The 20,055-nt window shown below is 37.8% G+C and overlaps 1 protein-coding gene across 5 annotated transcripts in view; it reads right to left on the bottom strand.

Annotated features, from left to right (window-relative positions):
• MARK1 (MAP/microtubule affinity-regulating kinase 1) overlaps positions 1 to 20,055 on the bottom strand; it is a 148,544-nt gene that overhangs the window by 13,688 nt on the left and 114,801 nt on the right. For all 5 annotated transcript variants that reach the window (XM_011929460.1, XM_011929461.1, XM_011929463.1 and 2 more), the window contains 5 exons: positions 19,387 to 19,486; positions 18,223 to 18,335; positions 14,693 to 14,846; positions 14,196 to 14,389; positions 129 to 229 (listed from right to left, as the gene is read on the bottom strand). In XM_011929460.1, coding sequence (XP_011784850.1) covers positions 129 to 229; positions 14,196 to 14,389; positions 14,693 to 14,846; positions 18,223 to 18,335; positions 19,387 to 19,486 — 662 coding nt within the window. The remainder of the gene's footprint in view (positions 1 to 128; positions 230 to 14,195; positions 14,390 to 14,692; positions 14,847 to 18,222; positions 18,336 to 19,386; positions 19,487 to 20,055) is intronic.

Raw genomic sequence — 20,055 nt, 5'->3', positions numbered from 1 at the left:
GGGTTGCAATCTTACTATTTCATGTAATAACTACTTTTCTCCTGACCCATTCAGCTGCAGGCATTTCAGCAAGGGCACTAACACAGAACAATAGCAAAGGTATTACTGCTTGGCACTGTGGCATTTACCTGCTGTCTTTTCCATTCTGCAATGCTGTATATCGATCTGTGGTTCTTTCACAGACATATGTATTCCTTCTTGCCATGCTACCTCCAGAATACACATTGTTCTTCAAGAATAAAAAAAGGGCAATTAAAAAATTATAAATATATTTGTGGAAAGCCAAAGAAATGTTATTTAAGCTGACTCTGAGAAAAATCCACAGAATTTTAATTGATTAGAATCTTACATTAACAAGAATTATCCCCTGCCTCTCTCTCTCATTTAGATTTCAGAAGCAAAAGACAAAGTATCAAAAATGAACTCATTACAGTTTTAGCTTATCCTCCTACAATAGCAGCCAGCAGTTTGGAAGCAATAGGAGAGCTGGGTTTCTATTCACTCCCTCCTTTGTGAGCTGGTGGTAGAGAAAGGGCAGGAGCAGGGGTGTGAGCAGCTCTAAGTGACTAGGAGTGCAAGCCAACTCCACACTAAGTATCATCACCAACAGGAGCCTGGGGCAGTAAAGATGGCACGCCCACTCAGAAGCCTGTGGGCTGCCTTTCTTCACCTGCTTGGGAAACTCTCTCAACCACTGGGAATATTAAGCAGACTAAATGCCCCAGGATCAAAAGCATGTCCAGTTGAGGCCACCAACAGTGGTGTGTGCAGTGCCACACTGAAGATATTTCCTCAAGGCTCAGGTTTGAGCTAGAAGGAAGGCCAAGTCTGAGGAGCCTTGGAGAAAAAGAGAGAAAATAAGCAAAAAGAGATAGACAGATGATTCTCCTTACCACGCACACAGCCTTTGACCTGTAACCCATTGTTGTGCCTGCCAAATCCTGACCTACTCACTGGTAATGAAATGTACAGAAATGATTTTCAATGTGGATATAATACTCTTCTGTTTAATCCTTACTCCAACAGAATAAAAAGACTTGCTACTTTTGACTAACCCAGCATTTAAAATATATATTCAACCTAAACATTGTTGAATCATGAGGGCTACAAAGTTAATAGATATTTGCTTGAATTCACTTTGAAGAAGTAAAAAAATACATATAAACAAAACTGAATACAGATTTAAAATTTTTCAGTAGTGCAGGTTCCTAGATGGAAGGAATTTTGTCACCAGTTATATAAAAAACATATGCTAAAAACTATAAAAGTATGGTAACAAAACAGGCAAAGATTATTAAAATTTTTAGGCAAGACTTGGAACATGTAGGCCAATTGTGGTGGCTCATGCCTGTAATCCCAACACTTAGGGAGGCCTAGGAGGGCAGATTGTTTGAGGCTAGGAGTTCAAGACCAGCCTAGGCAACATGGTGAAACCCCATTTCCACAAAAAATACAAAAAAATTAGCTGAGTGTGATGGCACACACCTGTAGTCCCAGCTATTCAAGAGGCTTAAGTGGGAGGATCACCTGAGCCCAAACAAGTTGAGAAGAATACAGTGAGCTGTGATTGTACCACTGCACTCCAGCCTGGGCAACAGAGCGAGACCCTATCTCAAAAAAAAAAAAAAAAAAAAGACTTGGTCCATGTTATTAAAGCAAAGAAAATTGATTTGATTATGCGAATGCATTATGAAACTAACTTACATTAAAGTTCTCAAAAAACTAGGAATGTCATCATATTTCATAGTTTGAAAGACATTGTTTCATTACCTGCTTTCCCATTTAACATGACATTAACATCTATCCATGTCAAGTGATGCTAAAGTTTTATGGCTGTAGCCTATGCAACTGTACAGATATACCATATTTTATTTTAATCAATAAATTCCTAATTTTTGAACACTAAATCATTTCCTACTCTACTCTTAGAAGCTACTAACATTTAATTCCCTAGAAATTAACTGGAAATTTGAAATCTTGAGGACAAATCTTAGAAATACATAATAGGAAATAGGAAAAACATACGGGGCAATTATTAAAACTGCACAGGATTACTGAAAAGCTGTAAAATCACTGCATGGGCACCAAATGTAGCAATATAAAAATATTTGCTTTTGATAATCTCATAATTTTGGCCAAATTGTCATATGAATGACTTAATTCCTTGTCAAATCATGCTACCATACATCTTCTGGAAGCCTCTAAAATGTTTGTGGCTATTCTCAATGACATTTCTTTCCTTTTCAAAGGCTGATGGTGAATGGGATCTCTCCTTCCAAGCTGTGCCTCTGAATTTGTGCTCCTCCCACCCTACCTCCCTTGCCTTGACCCTTCAATGCCAGTGACATTCAGGTACGGCAATCATCAGTTGTATTTCCCCAAGGAAATTTAAGATAGAATTAGGCAAAAGTTATGGAAATACAGTGTTACTGCTTCCGTTTGTCATACATTCATATAAAACTAACTTTTATAGTTGACCTTCCTAATTCAAATAAAAAAGATCTAGTGATCACTAAGCAGATAAGGTTCTTTCTGCTGAGGATTTGGGAACTAGGTGGAAAACTACCCTTGCAGACTCTTGCAGTCTAGTTTGGTAACTTCCTCAATGTGGAAACCAACCATGTAAACAACTTTTTGGGGGTTCTTTCACAGTAAAGTGATTATATTTTACATAATTATATCATAAGTTTATATACAGTATTTTATACTTACTATAGCATTCTTAATCTTTTTGAGTCTTCCTAAAATAAATCTCTTCTTCCCCTTATTTTATTTTTTAAAATGCTGTTTTTTTTTGTTGTTGTTTTGTTTTTTAAATTTTTAAATCTTCTTTTAAAGTTCCAGGGTACATGTTCAGGATGCACAGGTTTGTTACATAGGCAAATGTGTGACATAGTGGTTTGCTGCACCTATCAACCTGTCACCTAGGTATTAAGTCCAGCATGCAATAGCTATTTTTCCTAATGCTCTCCCCCAACCTCCGCTCTCCTCTGAAAGGCCCCAGTGTGTGTTGTTCCCCTCTCTGTGTCCATGTGTTCTCATTGTTCAGCTCCCATTTGTAAGTGAGAACATGTGGTGTTTGGTTTTCTGTTCCTGCATTAGTTTGCTGAGGATAATGGCTTCTGGCTTCATCCATGTTCCTGCAAAGGACGTGATCTCATTCCTTTTTATGGCTGCATAGTAGTCTGTGGTGTATATGTACCACATTTTCTTTACCCAGTCTATCACTGATGGGCTTTTGGGTTGATTCAATGTCTTTGCTATTGTGAAGAGTGTTGCAGTGAACATAAATGTGCATGTACCTTTATAACAGAATAATTTATATTCCTTTGGGTATATACCTAGTAATGGGATTGCTGGGTCAAATGATATTTTCAGTTCTAAATCTTTGAGGAATCACCACACTGTCTCCCAGAATGGTTGAACTAATTTACATTCCCACCAACAGTGTAAAAGTGTTTCTCTGCAACCTCGCCAGCATCTGTTGTTTCTTGACTTTTTAATAATCACCATTCTGACTAGCATGAGATGGTATCTCATTAAGGTTTTGATTTGCATTTTTCTAATATTTAGTGATGTTGAGCTTTTTTTTTCACATTTGTTGGCCATGTGTATGTCTTCTTTTGAGAAATGTCTGTTTATGTCCTTTGCCTACTTTTTAATGGGGTTCTTTTTTTCTTGTAAATTTGCTTAAGTTCCTTGTAGATTCTGGATGTTAGACCTTTGTCAGATGGATAGATTGCAAAAATTTTCTTCCATTCTGTAGGTTGTCTGTTCACTCTGACGACAGTTTATTTTGCTAAGCAAAAGGTCTTTAGTTTAATTAGATCCCTTTGTCAATTTTTGCTTTTGTTGCAATTCCTTTTGGCGATTTCATCACACAATCTTTGCCCATGCCTATATCCTGAGTGGTATGGCTTAGATTTTCTTCTAGGGTTTTTATAGTTTTGGGTTTTATATTTAAGTCTTTACTCCATCTTGAGTTAATTTTTGCGTAAGGTATAAGGGAAGGGTCCAGTTTCAATTTTCTGCATATGGATAGCTAGTTCTCTGAGCACCATTTGTTAAAATAGGGATTCCTTTTCCCATTGCTTGTTTTGGTCAACTTTGTTGAAGATGAGATAGTTGTAGATGCATGTACAGTTTTATTTCTGAGTTCTCTATTCTGTTCCATTGGTCTACGTGCCTGTTTTTGTACCAATACCATGCTGTTTTAGTTATTGCAGCCTTGTATGGTTTGAAGTCAGATAGCGTGATGCCTCTGGCTTTGTTCTTTTTGCTTAGGATTATCCTGGCTGTATGAGCTCTTTTTTGGTTCTACATGAATTTTAAAATACTTTTTTTCTAATTCTGTGAAGAATGTCAATGGTGGTTTAATGAGAATAACATTGAATTTACAAGTTGCTTGGGCAGTATGGTCATTTTGACAATATTGATTCTTCCTATCCATGAACATGGAATGCTTTTCCATCTTCTTTGGTCCTGACTTTCTTGAGCAGTGGTTGTAGTTCTCCTTGAAGAGTTCCCTCACTTCCTCTGCTAGCTGTATTCCTAGGTATTTTATTTCTTCGTGGCAATTGCAAATGGAGTTCATTCATGATTTGGCCCTCTGCTTGCCTGTTGTTGGTGTAAAGGAATGCCTGTGATTTCTGCACATTGATTTTGTATCCTGAGACTTTGCTATAGTTGCTTATAAGCTTTAGAAGCTATTGGGTTGAGATGATAGGGTTTTCTAGATATAGGATCATGTCATCTGCAAAAAAGACAATTTGACTTCCTCTCTTCATATCTAAATGCTCTTTATTTCTTTCTCCTGCCTGATTGTCCTGGCCAGAAATTCCAATACTATGTTGAATAACAAGTGGTGAGGGAAGGCATCCTTGTCTTGTGCCAGTTTTCAAGGGGGAATGCTTCCAGCTTTTGCCCATTCAGTATGATATTTGCTGTGGGTTTGTCATACATGGCTCTTACTATTTTTAAGGAACTCAAAATATGTTCCTTCAATACCTAGTTTATTGGGAATTTTTAACATGAAGGGATGTTGAATTTTATCGAAGGCCTTTTCTGTGTCTATTGAGATAATCATGTGGTTTTTGTCTTTAGTTCTGTTTCTGTGACTAATTACGTTTATTGATTCACGTATGTTGAACCAGCCTTGCATCCTGGGGATGAAGCCAACTTGATCATGGCGGATAAGCTTTTTGATGTGCTGCTGGATTCAGTTTGCCAGTATTTTGTTGAGGATTTTTGAATCGATATTCATCAGGGATATTGACCTGAAGTTTTCCTTTTTTGTTGTATTTCTGCTAGGTTTTGGTATCAGGATGATGTTGGCCTCACAGAATGAGTCAGGGAGGAGACCCCCCCTTTTCAATTGTTTGTAATAGTTTCAGAAGAAATGGTTTCAGTTCCTCTTTGTACCTGTTAGAATTCAGCTGTAAATCCATCTGATCCTGGGCTATTTTTGGTTGGTAGGCGATTTATTACTGCCTCAATTTAAGAACTTGTTATTGGTCTGTTCAGGGATTCAAGCTCTTCCTTTCAGTCTTGGGAGGGTATATGTGTCCAGAAATTTAAATAAACACAGTCAAACGATAAGGAGGATGCCACCATTGACTCCACAGAAATACAAACAAACATGGTTTGTTTGCTCTTGGTTCTCTAATTCTTTTAGTTGTGACATTAGGGTGTTGATTTGAGATCTTTCTAGCTTTTTGATGTGGTATTTAGTGCTATAAATTTCCCTCTTACCACTGCTTTAGCTGTGTCCCAGAAATTCTGGTACATTGCCTTTTTGGTCTCACTAGTTTCAAAGAATTTCTTGATTTCTGCCTTAATTTCATTATTTACCCAGAAGTCATTCAGGAGCAGCTCGTTCAACTTTCATGTAATTGTGTGGTTTTGAGTATGCTTCTTAATCCTGAGTTCTAATTTGATTGTGCTGTGGTCTGGGAGACTGTTAGGATTTCAGTTCTTTTGCATTTGCTGAGGAGTGTTTTACTTCCAATTATGTGATCAATTTTAGAGTAAATGCCATGTGGCACCAAGAAAAATGTATATTCTGTTGTTTTGGGGTAGAGAGTTCTGTAGAGATCTATCAGGTCCACTTGGTCCAGAGCTGAGTTCAAGTCCTGAGTATCTTGTTAATTTTCCGTCTTGATGATCTGTCTAATACTGGCAGTGGGGTATTAAAGTCTTCCACTATTATTGTGTGTGTGTGTGTCTAAGTCTCTTTGTAGGTCTTTAAGAACTTGTTTTATGAATCTGGGTCCTCCTATATTGGGTGCATATATATTTAGGATAGTTAGCTCTTCATGTTGAATTGAACCTTTTACCATTATGTAATGCCCATCTTTGTCTTTTTTGACCTTTGTTGGTTTAAAGTCTATTTTGTCAGAAACTAGAGTTGCAACCCTGCTTTTTTCTGCTTTCCATCTGCTTGGTAAAGTTTCCTCCATCCCTTTATTTTGAGCCTATGTGTGTCTCTGCACGTGAGATATGTCTCTCGAATACAGCACACTGATGGATCTTGTCTTTACCCAGCTTGCAATTCTGTGTCTTTTAATTGGGGTATTTAGCCTATTTACATTTAAGGTTAATATTGTTATGTGTGAATTTGATCCTGTCATCATAATGCTGGGTGGCCAGTTTTGCAGACTTGTTAATGTAGTTGCTTCATAGTGTCATTGGTCTGTGTACTTCAGTGTGTTTTTGTAATGGCTGGTAACAAATTTTCCTATCCATGTTTAGTACTTTCTTCAGGAGCTCTTGCAAGGCAGGCCTGGTGGTGGCAAAATCTCTCAGCATTTGCTTGTCTGAAAAGGATTTTACTTCTCCTTCATTTTTGAAGCTTAGTTTGGCCGGATATGAAATTCTGGGTTGGAAATTCTTTTCTTTAAGGATGTTGAATATTGGCTCCCAATCCCTTTTGGCTTGCAGGGTTTGAGAGGTCTGCTGTTAGTCTAATGGAATTCCCTTTGTAGGTGACCTGGTCTTTCTCTCTGGTAGACCTTAACATTTTTTCCTTCATTTGACCTTGGAGAATCTGATGATTATGTGTCTTGGGGTTGATCTTGTGGAGTATCTTATTGGGGTTCTCTGTATTTTCTGAATCTGAATGTTGGCCTGTCTTGCTAGATTGGGGAAGTTCTCCTGGATGATATCCTGAAATGTGTTTTCCAACTTGGTTCCATTCTCCCCATCTCTTTTAAGTACTCCAATCAGTTTTTTTACATAGTCCCATGTTTCTTGAAGGTTTTGTTCATTGATTCATCCTTTTTTCTCTAATCTTGACTGCCTGCCTCATTTCACTAAGATAGTCTTCAAACTGATAGTCTCTCTTCCACTTGGTCTATTTGGCTATTGCTACTTGTATTTGCATCATGAAGTTTTCGTGCTAGGTTTTTCAGCTCCATCAGGTCATTAAGTTCCTCTCTAAACTGGTTATTTTAGTTAACAGCTCCTGTAATCGTTCATCATGGTTCTTAGCTTCTTCGCACTGGGTTTGAACATAATCCTTTAGCTCAGCAAAGTTCATTATTACTCACTTTCCTAAGCCTACTTCTGTCAGTTAATCCATCTCAGCTTCAGCCAGTTCTCTTCCCTTGCTGGAGAAGTGTTGCAATCATTTGGAGGAGAAGAAACATTCTTCTTTGGGGATTTCCAGCATTTTCAAGTTGGTTTTTCCTCATCTTGGTGGATTTATCTACCTTTGATCTTTGAGGCTACTGACCTTTGGATGGGGTTTTTGTGGGGTTTTTTATGTAGCTGTCATTGCTTTCTGTTGGTTTGTTTTTCTTCTAACACTCAGGCCCCTCTTCTGCAGGTCTGCTGCAGTTTTCTGAGGGTCTACTCCAGACCCCGTTTGCCAGATTGCTGTCTGCTCCTTTCTCTGGAAGCTTCGTCCCAGAGGCACAGCAACCTGACACCAGCTGGAACTCTCCTGTATAAGTTATCAGCTAACCCCAGATGGGAGGTCTCACCCAGACAAAAAGCACAGTATCACAGACGTCCTTAAGGAAGCAGTCTGGTTGCTTGGTGGAGCTGGTGCTCTGTGCTTGGGGAATCCCTCTCATCCTGAATGCCCAGACTCTTCAGAGTCAGCAGGTAGGACTGCTTAACCTGAGACCACAGCTGCCCCTCCCCACAGGTGCTCTGTCTCGGGGAGATGAGAGTTCTGTCTGTAAGACCCTGGCTGGAGTTGTTGGGATTCCTGCAGGGAGGCCCTGCCTGGTGAGGAAGGATGGATCCGGGTCCTACCTAAAGAAGCAGTCTGGCAATGATCTGCCATAGTTGCTATGCTGTGCTGTGGGGAACACAGCCCAGTCTAAACCGTGTAGCCTCCCTAACACTGGCAGGGGAAAATCCAATTTTTAGCATTTTTTGCCAATCTGAGGGGCAAAAAGAAAAAAACAGTATCCATTTGTTTTCAGTTTGCATTTTCTTGTCTATTGGTGACATTGATGGTGTGGCCCACAAAACCTAAAATGTTGACTATATGACTCTTTACAGAAAAAGTTTGCTAATCACACTGCTTTAAAGCCAAAATACACAGCTGTAATACCTTTTCTCTTGAGGTAATTTTTAGAAAGTACTTCAGCATTTACAATTCAAGCCCTGTAATAGTGTAAAATATTGCCTGAACAAATGAACATTTTTACCAGTGTCAGTAGAATAGAATATAATGGAAAATATAGTCAGGGAAAATCCAATTGACTAGAGCTACAGTAATGGTGGTTGCTCCCAACACTAGGAACTTGGTCATCTTAGGCAGACTCCAGGCTGCTGTGCTGGCCAGCGGGGATTTCAAGTCAGTGGGTCTTAGCTTGCAGGGATCCATGGGAGTGGGACCCCCTGAGTGAGGCTGCTTGGCTCCCTGGCTTCAGCCCCCTTTCCACGGGAGTGGACAGATCTCTTGCCTTTCTGGAGTTTTGGGAGCCACCAGATTATGTAAAAACTCCTGCAGCTCAGTGCCTGCCCAAATGGTTGCTGGCAGGAGCAGCTGCCAGGGGTCTGCCCAGTTTTGTGCTTGGGACCCAAGGCCCTGGTGGTGTAGGCTCACAGGGAATCTCTTGATCCATGCGTTGCAAAAATCCATGGGAAAAGTGTAGTGCCCCAGGCAGGCAGCACACTCCGTCACTGCCTCTCTTCGCCCAGTGCAGCTCCTGGGTGAACTGCCCGTCCCTGCCACCACTGCTTTTCCTTGCTCTTCGCGGGTTACACCAACCACCTAGTCAGTTCTAATGAAAGAACATGGGTACCTCAGCTGGAAGGGCAGAAATCACTCGCCTTTTGCGTTCCTCTCGGTGGGAGCTTTAGACAGGCATTGTTTCTACTCAGCCATCTTTGGCCCTTTCTTCTTCCCCTTATTTTGTAAAAAAATTGATTAATATTTCTCTTAGAGTTAATGTCTTAGTCTGTTTGGGCTGCTATAACAAAATATCATAAATTGGCTGGCTTATAAACCACAGAAATTTATTTCTCACAGTTCTTGAGGCTGTGAGATTAAGATCAAGGTGTGGAGATACTCACCATGTGAAGGCCTGTTTCCTAGATGGTCATCTTTTTGTTGTGATTTCACATGGCAGAAGGGTAGAACAAGCACCCTCAGGCCTCTTTTATAAGGGCACTAATCCCATTCGTGAGGGCCCTCATGACCTAATCACCTCCTAAAGGCCCCACCTTCTAATACTACCACCTTTAGGGTTAGAATTTTAACATATGAATTTTGGCAGAGGATGCGGGGGGCACTAAGATTCATATCATAGTGGTTTACATCACTTTATATTTTGTACTGCTCATACATGTGATAGATAATATGGAAAATACCTTTATAAGTTTTATTGTTTTCTTGATTCAAAAACAGCACAACATATTTGTGTCTTCAAAACTCAACACTTAGCTCCCAAGTTTCTAGGCTAGTCGAGGGTTTTCCCTATATTCCCACATGTAACTTTTGGATGGGAATTTCTAGAAGAAAAACATAAAGTTTGTTTTTCCTGCACCTTACTTACAAATAGTAATACTCTGCTACAGTTTGAATGTGTCTCCTGAAGTTCCTGTGTTAGAAACTTGATCCCCAATGCAAAAGTGTTGGGAGGTGTGGCTTGATAAGAGATTATTAGGCTCTGGTCTCACAAATGAATTCTTGTGAAAGTGGGTTAGTTATCTCAAGAGTGGCTTTGTTATAAAAAGCATATTTGGCCCCCTCTTATTTTCTTGTGTGTGCTCTCTTGACCTCGCTTTATGTCATGGGGTGATGCAGCAAGATTGCCCTCACCAGAAGTTGGCATCTTGATATTGAACTACCCAGCCTCCAGAGCTGTGAGAAATAAATTTCTTTTCTTTATAAAGTATCCATTATGTGGCATTCTGTTATAGCAACACAAATGAACTAAGAGAGACTCCTTTCATTTCTAGTCTGTGATGGTTGTGGGTGATGAACAATAAAACAGATGACTCAGATAATTAACCAAAACATTGATCCAACCATTATTCTATTTAACTATTTAACTCAAAACTCTCCCCATGCTGTCTATCAACTGGTCAATTTTAAAGATCATCTGCCAGTATCATCCTTGAGTCAAGATACTAAACTAATATTAAATAATACTGTCAATAGAATCATACTTACAAGCAAGAGCTTTTACTATTGACTAAGAAAATTCTGATTTTATAAACATTAAATGTACTATCACTTATTAATTACCTATGCATGTTATGGGCACTATTTCTTTTTCCATCTGAAAGGAAGGGACCATTTCATGCCATTTGAATAGATTTAATATTTTCCATTATATTCTATTCTACTGACACTGGTAAAAATGTTCATTTGTTCAGGCAATATTTTACACTATTACAGGGCTTGAATTGTAAATGCTGAAGTACTTTCTAAAAATTACCTCAAGAGAAAAGGTATTACAGCTGTGTATTTTGGCTTTAAAGCAGTGTGATTAGCAAACTTTTTCTGTAAAGAGTCATATAGTCAACATTTTAGGTTTTGTGGGCCACACCATCAATGTCACCAATAGACAAGAAAATGCACACTGAAAACAAATGGATACTGTTTTTTTCTTTTTGCCCCTCAGATTGGCAAAAAATGCTAAAGATTGATAATATCCTGTTGATGAGTTTGTGGAGAAATAACTACTCTCTAAATTACCCCAACCATTTGGAAAATTACTTTGGTAGCATTTATTAAAAATTTAAATGTATATATTCCAAGGATATACACATAGTCAAGTACACTAAGACACATCAGAGCCGAGGCTTTAGGTGAGGTGACTGGGAGTGGGGATGGGGCTGCACAGACCAAGGGTGACTGTGTCATGGACTGAGGAGCATGAGGAGCCTGCCTCTGTGGCTGAAGTTAAAAAGAGAAGTGTTGTCACATAGATCTAGAGATGGAACTTTTGAGAATGTCTCTAATAGAAGTATACCAATAACATAAATGTATAAGGATGTGCACTCTGGAGAAATGAAAAGCTCTGAACACTTCACCAAAAGAAAGGTTGAATAAATTATGATATATCTATCTGTTAATACTAATGAAATAATATGCATCTATTAAAAAGATCTTGATGTTCTGATCTAGAAGGATCCCCAAACTATTATAAGTGAAAAAAATTAAAATGTTACATAGTATGATCTCATTTTTATGAAAAAGTAAAATAAAATAATTCTCTATGTACATATTCATTCACTTATTTATTTTTATTTTTTTGACAGGGTCTCTCACTCTGTCATCCAGGCTGGAGCACAGTGGTATAACCATAGCTCATAGCTCACTGCAGCCTCAAACTCCAGGGCTCAAGTCATCCTTCCTCCTCAGCCTTCCAAGTAGCTGGAACTACAGGCATGCAATACTACACCAGGCTAATTTAAAAATATTCTGTAGAAATCAAGTTGCACTAGGTTGCCCAGGCTGGTCTCAAACTCCTGGTCTCAAGCAAGCCTTCCTCCACGGCCTACCAAAGTGCTGGGATTATAGTCATGAGCCACTGCACCTGGCCTGTTTTCTTTAACGAAGGAAAACCTATAGAAGAATTCATCCTAAATGATTAGCACTAGTTATATTAGGAGTTCAGACTAAAAGGAAATGGATAGGGAGGAAGAGACGATTAATTTTACTTTAGAAACTCCTGAAATGCTAAAATTAAACAAAATACATTACTTTGGTTTCTCAAACTACCAAAATTAAAACAGTAAATAACAATATATTATAGTATTATGTGGCTAAGAACAGAATTTCTCTATCAAAATCTTTTAGCTTATGTTTTTTAAAAAAACGATAAATAAGCATGGCATAATAAATTTGAATTTAAACTAATCCCTTAATTTTTATGCCTTCCTTAATTAATAAGCTTTGAATACACACTACATGCTTCAGCACTAATGACTCTGAGAAAGCTACTGTGTCAATATACAACAGATTATAAATTTGGGGAGATAAGGTTTACATGGGAAAACAACAGTGAATGAAACAAGACAGCATATAAACAGCTAAGAGCTAAATGACAGGATAAGCAATTGAAAAACCTGATGAGTTTTGGAGTATTCGGCCATAAAAGATTCTATCCAGGAGACAAGACTTGAAATGATCTATGGAAATAGAATTTTCATAATGTAAGGGGAATGTTTAGGCAAGGGCACTACACAAAGACAGGCATGAAAATAGACAAAGCTGAGTATGTTCACGGGAAAATAAGACTCAGTTCAGTCAAATGACAGGTTAATATTAAGTGGTAGAAAGTACAGGACCAATTATTTCTTTCTGCTATGCAGGGTGATTACACTGGAAACTGTCCTCTAAGGCAAATATAAGTCCCATTATAGTTCAATCATTTCTAAACAGATCAGGTGGAAGCTAAGTGGTTATATCCATCAATTCTTAAAGTAGTTATCTCCATGTTTATCCTTATGCCCTGGATACTATCCAGAGTTTTGATTCTGAATTTTCATTATTTTCCTCTTTTTGCTTATGTTACTACATACAATACTTTAGTAAGTTGATGACTTTCAACTCCTATATATTTTACAGCAACATTCTAGATTCATTTCTTTTCCTGTAAGAATACTTCCTCCAACTAAGGTGTTTTCAAATGGTCACTGTGTAGTCAAACAGTTGAGACATTTTATGCCAAAGAACATGCATGGTTTTTGTACCTTCATATTTAAATGTCAACACGGCTAGATAAAATTTCTAGGTTCAATGTGCTTTTCTTTCAATACTTTAAAAATATTTTCCCCTTTACCTTATTGTATCAATGTTGCTGTTGAGAAACCTAAGGTCAATCTGAATCTTGTTCCTTGTTTTTTTTTTTTTTTTCGAGGGACAGGCTCTGTTGTCCAGGCTGGAGTGCAGTGGCATGATCTCAGCTCACTGCAAGCTCCACCTCCCAGGTTCATGCTATTCTCCTGCCTCAGCCTCCTGAGTAGCTGGGACTACAGAATCTTGTTTGTTTTAAGGTTGTCTGCGCTCTGACTCTGGAATCTTTAAAATATTCTTCACCGTGTTTTCGGTATCTATAAATTCCACTTTAAGAGTCCAGGAATAGGTTTTCTTTCTGGCTTCTATTTGAGACTCTGGGTCCTTTCAAATCTTCCCTCTTTATTTTTTGTTATTATTTCTTTAACTATTTCTCTTCCTTCATCTTGCTCCCTTTCCTTTCAAAACACCTATTATCTGAACGTTACCAACTCTATTTCTACCTTTCATATATCTTAGTTTTCTTTTATATGTCCTATCTCTATTCTTCCCTGCTGCCTTATGGGAGAACATCTCAAACCCTCTTCTAGTTCCCATTATATAATTTCTATGGTTTGCTGTTTTTAAGTGAATAATGTGAGGCAACTTTATAAATTAATTTTTACCTGAGTCTGCCTTCATTAAACGGCTTATTTGTAAATAAAAATGAAATGTGCCAATATGATATTAAATAAACATTATAAAAAGGAAAATGAAGTGGGAAAGTTTAATGTACCATTTTGTGTTAAGTGTTATACATGCAAAAAATAATTCTTTTTTGTTGTTTTTAACTTGCATTTATGAGAAGTGTGGTCCCTTTTACATGTTCTTTAAAGTATAATTCCCTTTAAAATTTTCAATCATTAAAAAAATGAAAGATAAAAATTTTACACATAACCCTGAAACAAATTATTACAATAAATTGCAATATACCAGAGTATTTACTCACACTTGGAATAGTTGAAGATTTTTTCCTCTCTGGCCCTACAAGAGGGCTTGCAGTCATCTCGCTTTTTGATCCAACTGTTGTGCTGCCAAGTTTTCGAGCCACATCTTTGTCCCACTCTTCTTTCTGTTCACTTTCCACACTGTTAGCCTGAGCTCTTTTGGTATATGATACAGCAGGAGGAATGGATGGACCAGCTATAATTTAAAAAAAAAATAGCATAATGAGCTGAAAAACAACTGATCTATTTTCTGCTCACAAACAAAAACTCTGTATTAAAATTATCCACATTTGCATGCTTTGAACTCTGAACGAAGATTAAATTGTGATTTCAAAAATCAAGTCAGTCCCTGTAAAGGGATTATATTTATAATTCAGTAATATAAGTCTGTGAGAACTAGATGACACAAGCACATAGAGACGTGAATGTACAATGCTTTAAAAACACAAGTTTGGGTAGAACCCGTGTGTTGTTTCACTTATTTGACTTTTTCCCCTACCATGATCACTGAAACGCCGCTGCTTCTGATTTGCTGAGATACTTCTCTGGACCTTCAGGTGAGCAGGGGACTGAAGCGTGCTGTTGTTTAAGTCACTACTGGGCCGGGACCTCTGACACAAGTTTCCACTGGATAATGATTCACCACCTTCAAACTATAAGAAGAAAAACCACAAGGATTTTAAAGCAAAAAAAAAAAAAAAAAAAGTTTACACAAATACTGCACTTTTGATTTTCTAAATGATTTAAAGCTATATAAGAAGTAATCCAAGCTGAAAAAACAGTGTAGTATTGGGCCTAGAACTTTAAGTTGGCAAGCAGGAAAAGGAGTGAACTGGATAGACTATGTTTTAGTGACTACTCATAACCTTCTATTATCTTGTACAAATCCTTAGTTTAGTCAAAATACCAAATAACAGCTACCAATTATTGAATGATTATTATAGACTAGGCACTGTGCTAAGCTCTTTCTATATGTTACTTTATTTAATCATCACAACAAACCTATGATGTATTAACCTACACTTTACAGATCGAAAAACTGAGGTTAAAAAAGTTAAGGGGCATTATTGATATTCAAACTTAAAATAAAATCTAAAATTTTAAATATACACACATGTACATACACATATGTATGCATATAAACATACATATAGATTTGTTTTGTTTTCTCCACATTTGCAAAAAAAAAAAAAATACAGTTTACTGTTTCTGATCAGGAAACTATATCTACTTAGAACTCAGCATGGTAAACTACGGGTTGACACACTATCCCTCTCTCTGTAACGTACAAGTTGCTTGCTGCCAGCAAACTTTTGATGGAATCACTGGCATCCCAATAGGAAATCTAAATTCATATACAGATAATACTAATGATAAATCGCAGAGTAATACTGATGATGATAAACAGCTAATGTAGAGCACATAATAATCTGCTAGAAACTGTTCTGAGTTTTTAAGCACATAATAATCCACTAGAAACTGTTCCGAGTTTGTAAGTGCTCATTCATTTAACACTTTCAATGATCCTAAAAGATAAGCACTATTATTGCCCTCATTTTATAGGTAAGAAAACTGAGGCACAGAAAATTAATTGCCTTAGTTGCACAGTTAGTGGTTGTGCTGGGACAGGGCAGGGGTCGGGGGGACTTAGATCCAGTGAAGCTGGCTCCAAAGTTCAGGCTCTTACTACTTACCAGTAGCCTCATCCATTTATATTTGATACAATTCATACTTCATTTAAATTCATGCATGGTACGGTTACATACTTATAAAATTAGTGCTTCTTTTATATTTAAATTAACAGGAAAATTAAAGACCTCAGGAGTGTACTTTAAAATCTAAGTAGAAACAGTTCAAAGTCTTTAGAAATAACCATTTGTACTATTTCCCACTTAAAATTCTCTTGACTTGGCTTCTTTGATACCACATCTCTAGCTGTTAATGTCTCCACTAAAGATTCTCTTCCATTATAATAGTACCCACCTGGTAAGTTCACTGGGAGGAATAGATTAATTAATATTTGTAAAGTCCTTAGAACAGTCCCTGGCACATTACTATGTGCAACGTGTTCCCCTCTAATGAAGACTCCAAATCTGTTAATTATTCAAATCTCTCCCCCTAATTCAGATCTATATATCCAAATGCCTAACAGACAGCTCCATCCAACAGGAATCTCAAATTTAACTATCCCAAATTGAACTTCCTCTCTTCCCTCTGAAATCTGTACCTTTCCTATCTTGGCAAATGTGCTTACACAGTCATCCATATTGGAAATCTCATGGGCTCTTATCTCTTTTTTTTTTTTTTTTTGAGATGGAGTCTCGCTCTATCGCCCAGGCTGGAGTGCAGTGGCCGGATCTCAGCTCACTGCAAGCTCCGCCTCCCGGGTTTACGCCATTCTCCTGCCTCAGCCTCCCGAGTAGCTGGGACTACAGGCGCCTGCCACCTCGCCCGGCTAGATTTTTGTATTTTTTCAGTAGAGACGGGGTTTCATCGTGTTAGCCAGGATGGTCTCGATCTCCTGACCTCGTGATCCGCCCGTCTCAGCCTCCCAAAGTGCTGGGATTACAGGCTTGAGCCACCGCGCCCGGCCATGGGCTCTTATCTCTTATTTCCAACTGGTCCCCAAGTACTACTGTTAATTCTACTTCTTACATGCCACACAGACCTGCCTTGGTGGGTCTGACCTTAGCCTACTGTAGGTACATGTCCACCTATATGCTCCCAGAGTATGCTGTGCATCCCCCAAATCAGAACACATACTGTACCATACTATTAACTGCTCGCCTCACCTCTAGACTAAGGGCTCCTTGAGAGCAGAGACTTTCTCGTCTTTCTATTCACAGTACCCAGCATCGTTTCTGGTACAATAAAGGTTCAATATATGCCAGCTGGAATGCACTGCTCCATTAACAGTTACTACGGAATTATAAATTTCAGCTTTTTGTCTCTAAAATACCTCCCACAGATATCTAATTTCCAATAAATTGTTAATGTCCTGCAATCTGTTCTTGACTCTCGATGTATAGCCTTTATATTTGTTTTGCTAAAGAATCATTTGCTTTTATGCTTCATGATATGGTTTGGATACTCTGTCCCCTCCAAATCTCATGTTGAAGTGTGACCTCCAATGTTGAAGTGGGCCTAGAGGGAGGTATTTGAGTCAAGAAGGTGGATCCTTCATGAATGGCCTAGTGCTGTCCTCATGGTAACAAGCTCTCCCTCTATGTGTTCATGCTAGATCTGGTTATTTAAAAGAGCGTGGCACCTCCCCCACCTCTCACCTGCTCCCTCTTGCCATGTGACATGCTGGCTACCCCTTACCTTCCATCATGTCTGTAAGCTTCCTGAGGCTCTTATCAGAAGCAGATGCCAACACTATGCTTTGTGTACAGTCTGCAGTACTGTGAGTCAAATAAGCTTCTTTTCTTTATAAATTACCCAGTCTCAGGTACTTCTTTATAGCAATGCAAAACTGACTAACATAGTTCACCATTTGTATACAGTTATTTTCTGAGTATATCTCCTTATTATAGTTCTCCTGGCCTTGAGAATTCCCAACTGAAATCATCAGTCACTTGACACTTTATAAGGCAAAATGTCATCAAATAACCTTTCCTGGAGTTACCTCTTTTACAAATCCTTTAAGACATACATTTTATTTTAAATGCTATCACTTCCTCACATTTCAGTCACTGTCTTTTCTGCACACCTGGAATAACCATATTACCTTTGGTGGGACTGTTCCATTTGGATGCACAAGCTGTGGGGGAGGCCATTCTCAAAGACCAGGCTGTGAATGGTGGCTTCTGGAGCTAAGAAAGACAGTAGGCCTATTCTTTCATAAAATCTCTCTTGGTACCCAGAAATAAAACCAGTTTGTAATTTAACATCGTGATTTTTGAGTTCCAATAAATAAGAATGTTAGAGTAGGATCTTTATATTATTTTTGATTCCACAGAGAATATATTTACTAATATATAAGCTCAAAAAATAATTCACAGTAATTTGAAAAGGTGAAAAACTTACTTCAGGTGGTTTTCTACCTAGAAGAATATAAGTAGCCATAACTTCATCATACTTCTGATTTATTAAGGCATCATTTATTTCATCTCGTGCAAAGCCCATGGTGATCATAATGTCTAGAAATTTAAAAAAGAGAAATTTTCTGAAAATGGTTTTATTTTCATAAATCAACAAACACAGGCAAGTCTGCCAACTTGGAATATGAAAACTTAGTCATGAAAATTTAGCATAGTTTAAAAAACTTCTGGACTATTAACCTATGGATACCGTATGTTCACAGATATTGTACAATGATACTTTTACATGCAGAAATTATCTACATCATGGGTAATATATTAACGGGCCCACTTAATTTCTCATTGCCTCATACATTCCTAACTTTCTTTGTCCAGTCTAAGACCATGTCAGTCTTTGTTACACACAAAATTCCCTATCTCTCAACTCATCCTCAGCTACTCGTGAAGTGGTTTCTTTCCTCTCTTAACAATTTCTGCTTTCTGATTTGCAGTAGGGTGACTCTTCTTTGGGAGATCTGAATTTCCATGGTTTTTCTGATCAGGTTCCTAATACCCTAAAATGCTCTCCCCTGCCACTCTGCCCTCAAGCCAAACAGGGACACAGTTGAGATGACTCAGTTGAGACTAAATGATGGCTTTGGGAAGGGATTGCGGAATGAAGAGAACAAGTTAGAAGGACAGCTCTGGCTGGGTATGGGCAGTAGCAGGACGAGTGAGGAGGGAGAATAAACATTGCTAAGACAGTAGAAAAAGAAAGGGAGAGCCAAAGTGTTCAACTCTTAATTCAGTGCCTCTATATCTTTGGTTGAAATACATGCTATGTTCGCTGATACTTATCAGTCTGATCAGTGCTGATAGTCATATCAGCCATTCCTCCTGCGGGGTATAACTGAAAGTAAAGAATTCAATTTATTTACATTAAGTTTTATATCATCATTGTCAAACACTGAATTAGACCATAATATATATGAGAACAAATTAGGGAACTTGAAATGTATAATTTTTAGTGTATTATCATTAAAATGATAATGCAAGTATTTTTCAAATAAAAATTGCTTCCTATTTATACTTTTAAACACCATTTTGGTACACTAAAGGACTCTTACTTGCTGCCTAGGGACAGTACTTCTTACCATGTTTAAATACTTACCTATTCTTTTTGTGTCATTGAAATCTGGATCAGGCTCAGTATATGGCTTTAGTTCTTCTTCTTCATGACCAACATTCATCCATCGATCTTTCATTATTTGCTAGGAAATAAACTCTACATTATGTGTGGTCAATCAGAACATTCAGCCACTTACTATAACTCTATTTTAACAAATGTAAAATTACTGGTTTACTCAACAAGTTTCATGTGACATTTCTAGTTTGATTAGTGGGCCAAAAAGAGGTGTAAGACTTTGGGACACACACAACAACTATGACTGTCTTCCTACACACTCACCAAATGTATTGATTCAAAATACCATGCCTCTCTTATTCCTTCAAAGGGAATATTTTCAAATTTGGTTATTTTAACATAAGAACTTACTTCTTATAAAGCAGATTTTAACTTCTGCTTTAAATTTTTACATTTAAGATTAATATGGAGATTATAATTTTTTCCTGGTTTATGCCAAACATATGCCTTATTTTAAAATCATCACTTATTAAAATATTAGCAAAGAAGAGGTCATGGGGAATGAAAATCAGGGTTAGCAGTAAAGCTATCAATAAAGATAGCTAAGATAATGTGGGAAGGGAAGGCAGTCAAAATTTAAGTCTACAGTTAGGAATTAGGTAAGAATCAAGCTGGCGCTGATGTGAATTACCAGAG

Source organism: Colobus angolensis, unplaced genomic scaffold, assembly GCF_000951035.1.
Source record: "Colobus angolensis palliatus isolate OR3802 unplaced genomic scaffold, Cang.pa_1.0 Scaffold81, whole genome shotgun sequence".
NCBI lineage: Eukaryota > Metazoa > Chordata > Mammalia > Primates > Cercopithecidae > Colobus > Colobus angolensis.
Note: the sequence above shows the minus strand (reverse complement) of the source record. Positions and strands in the feature narration are given on the sequence as shown.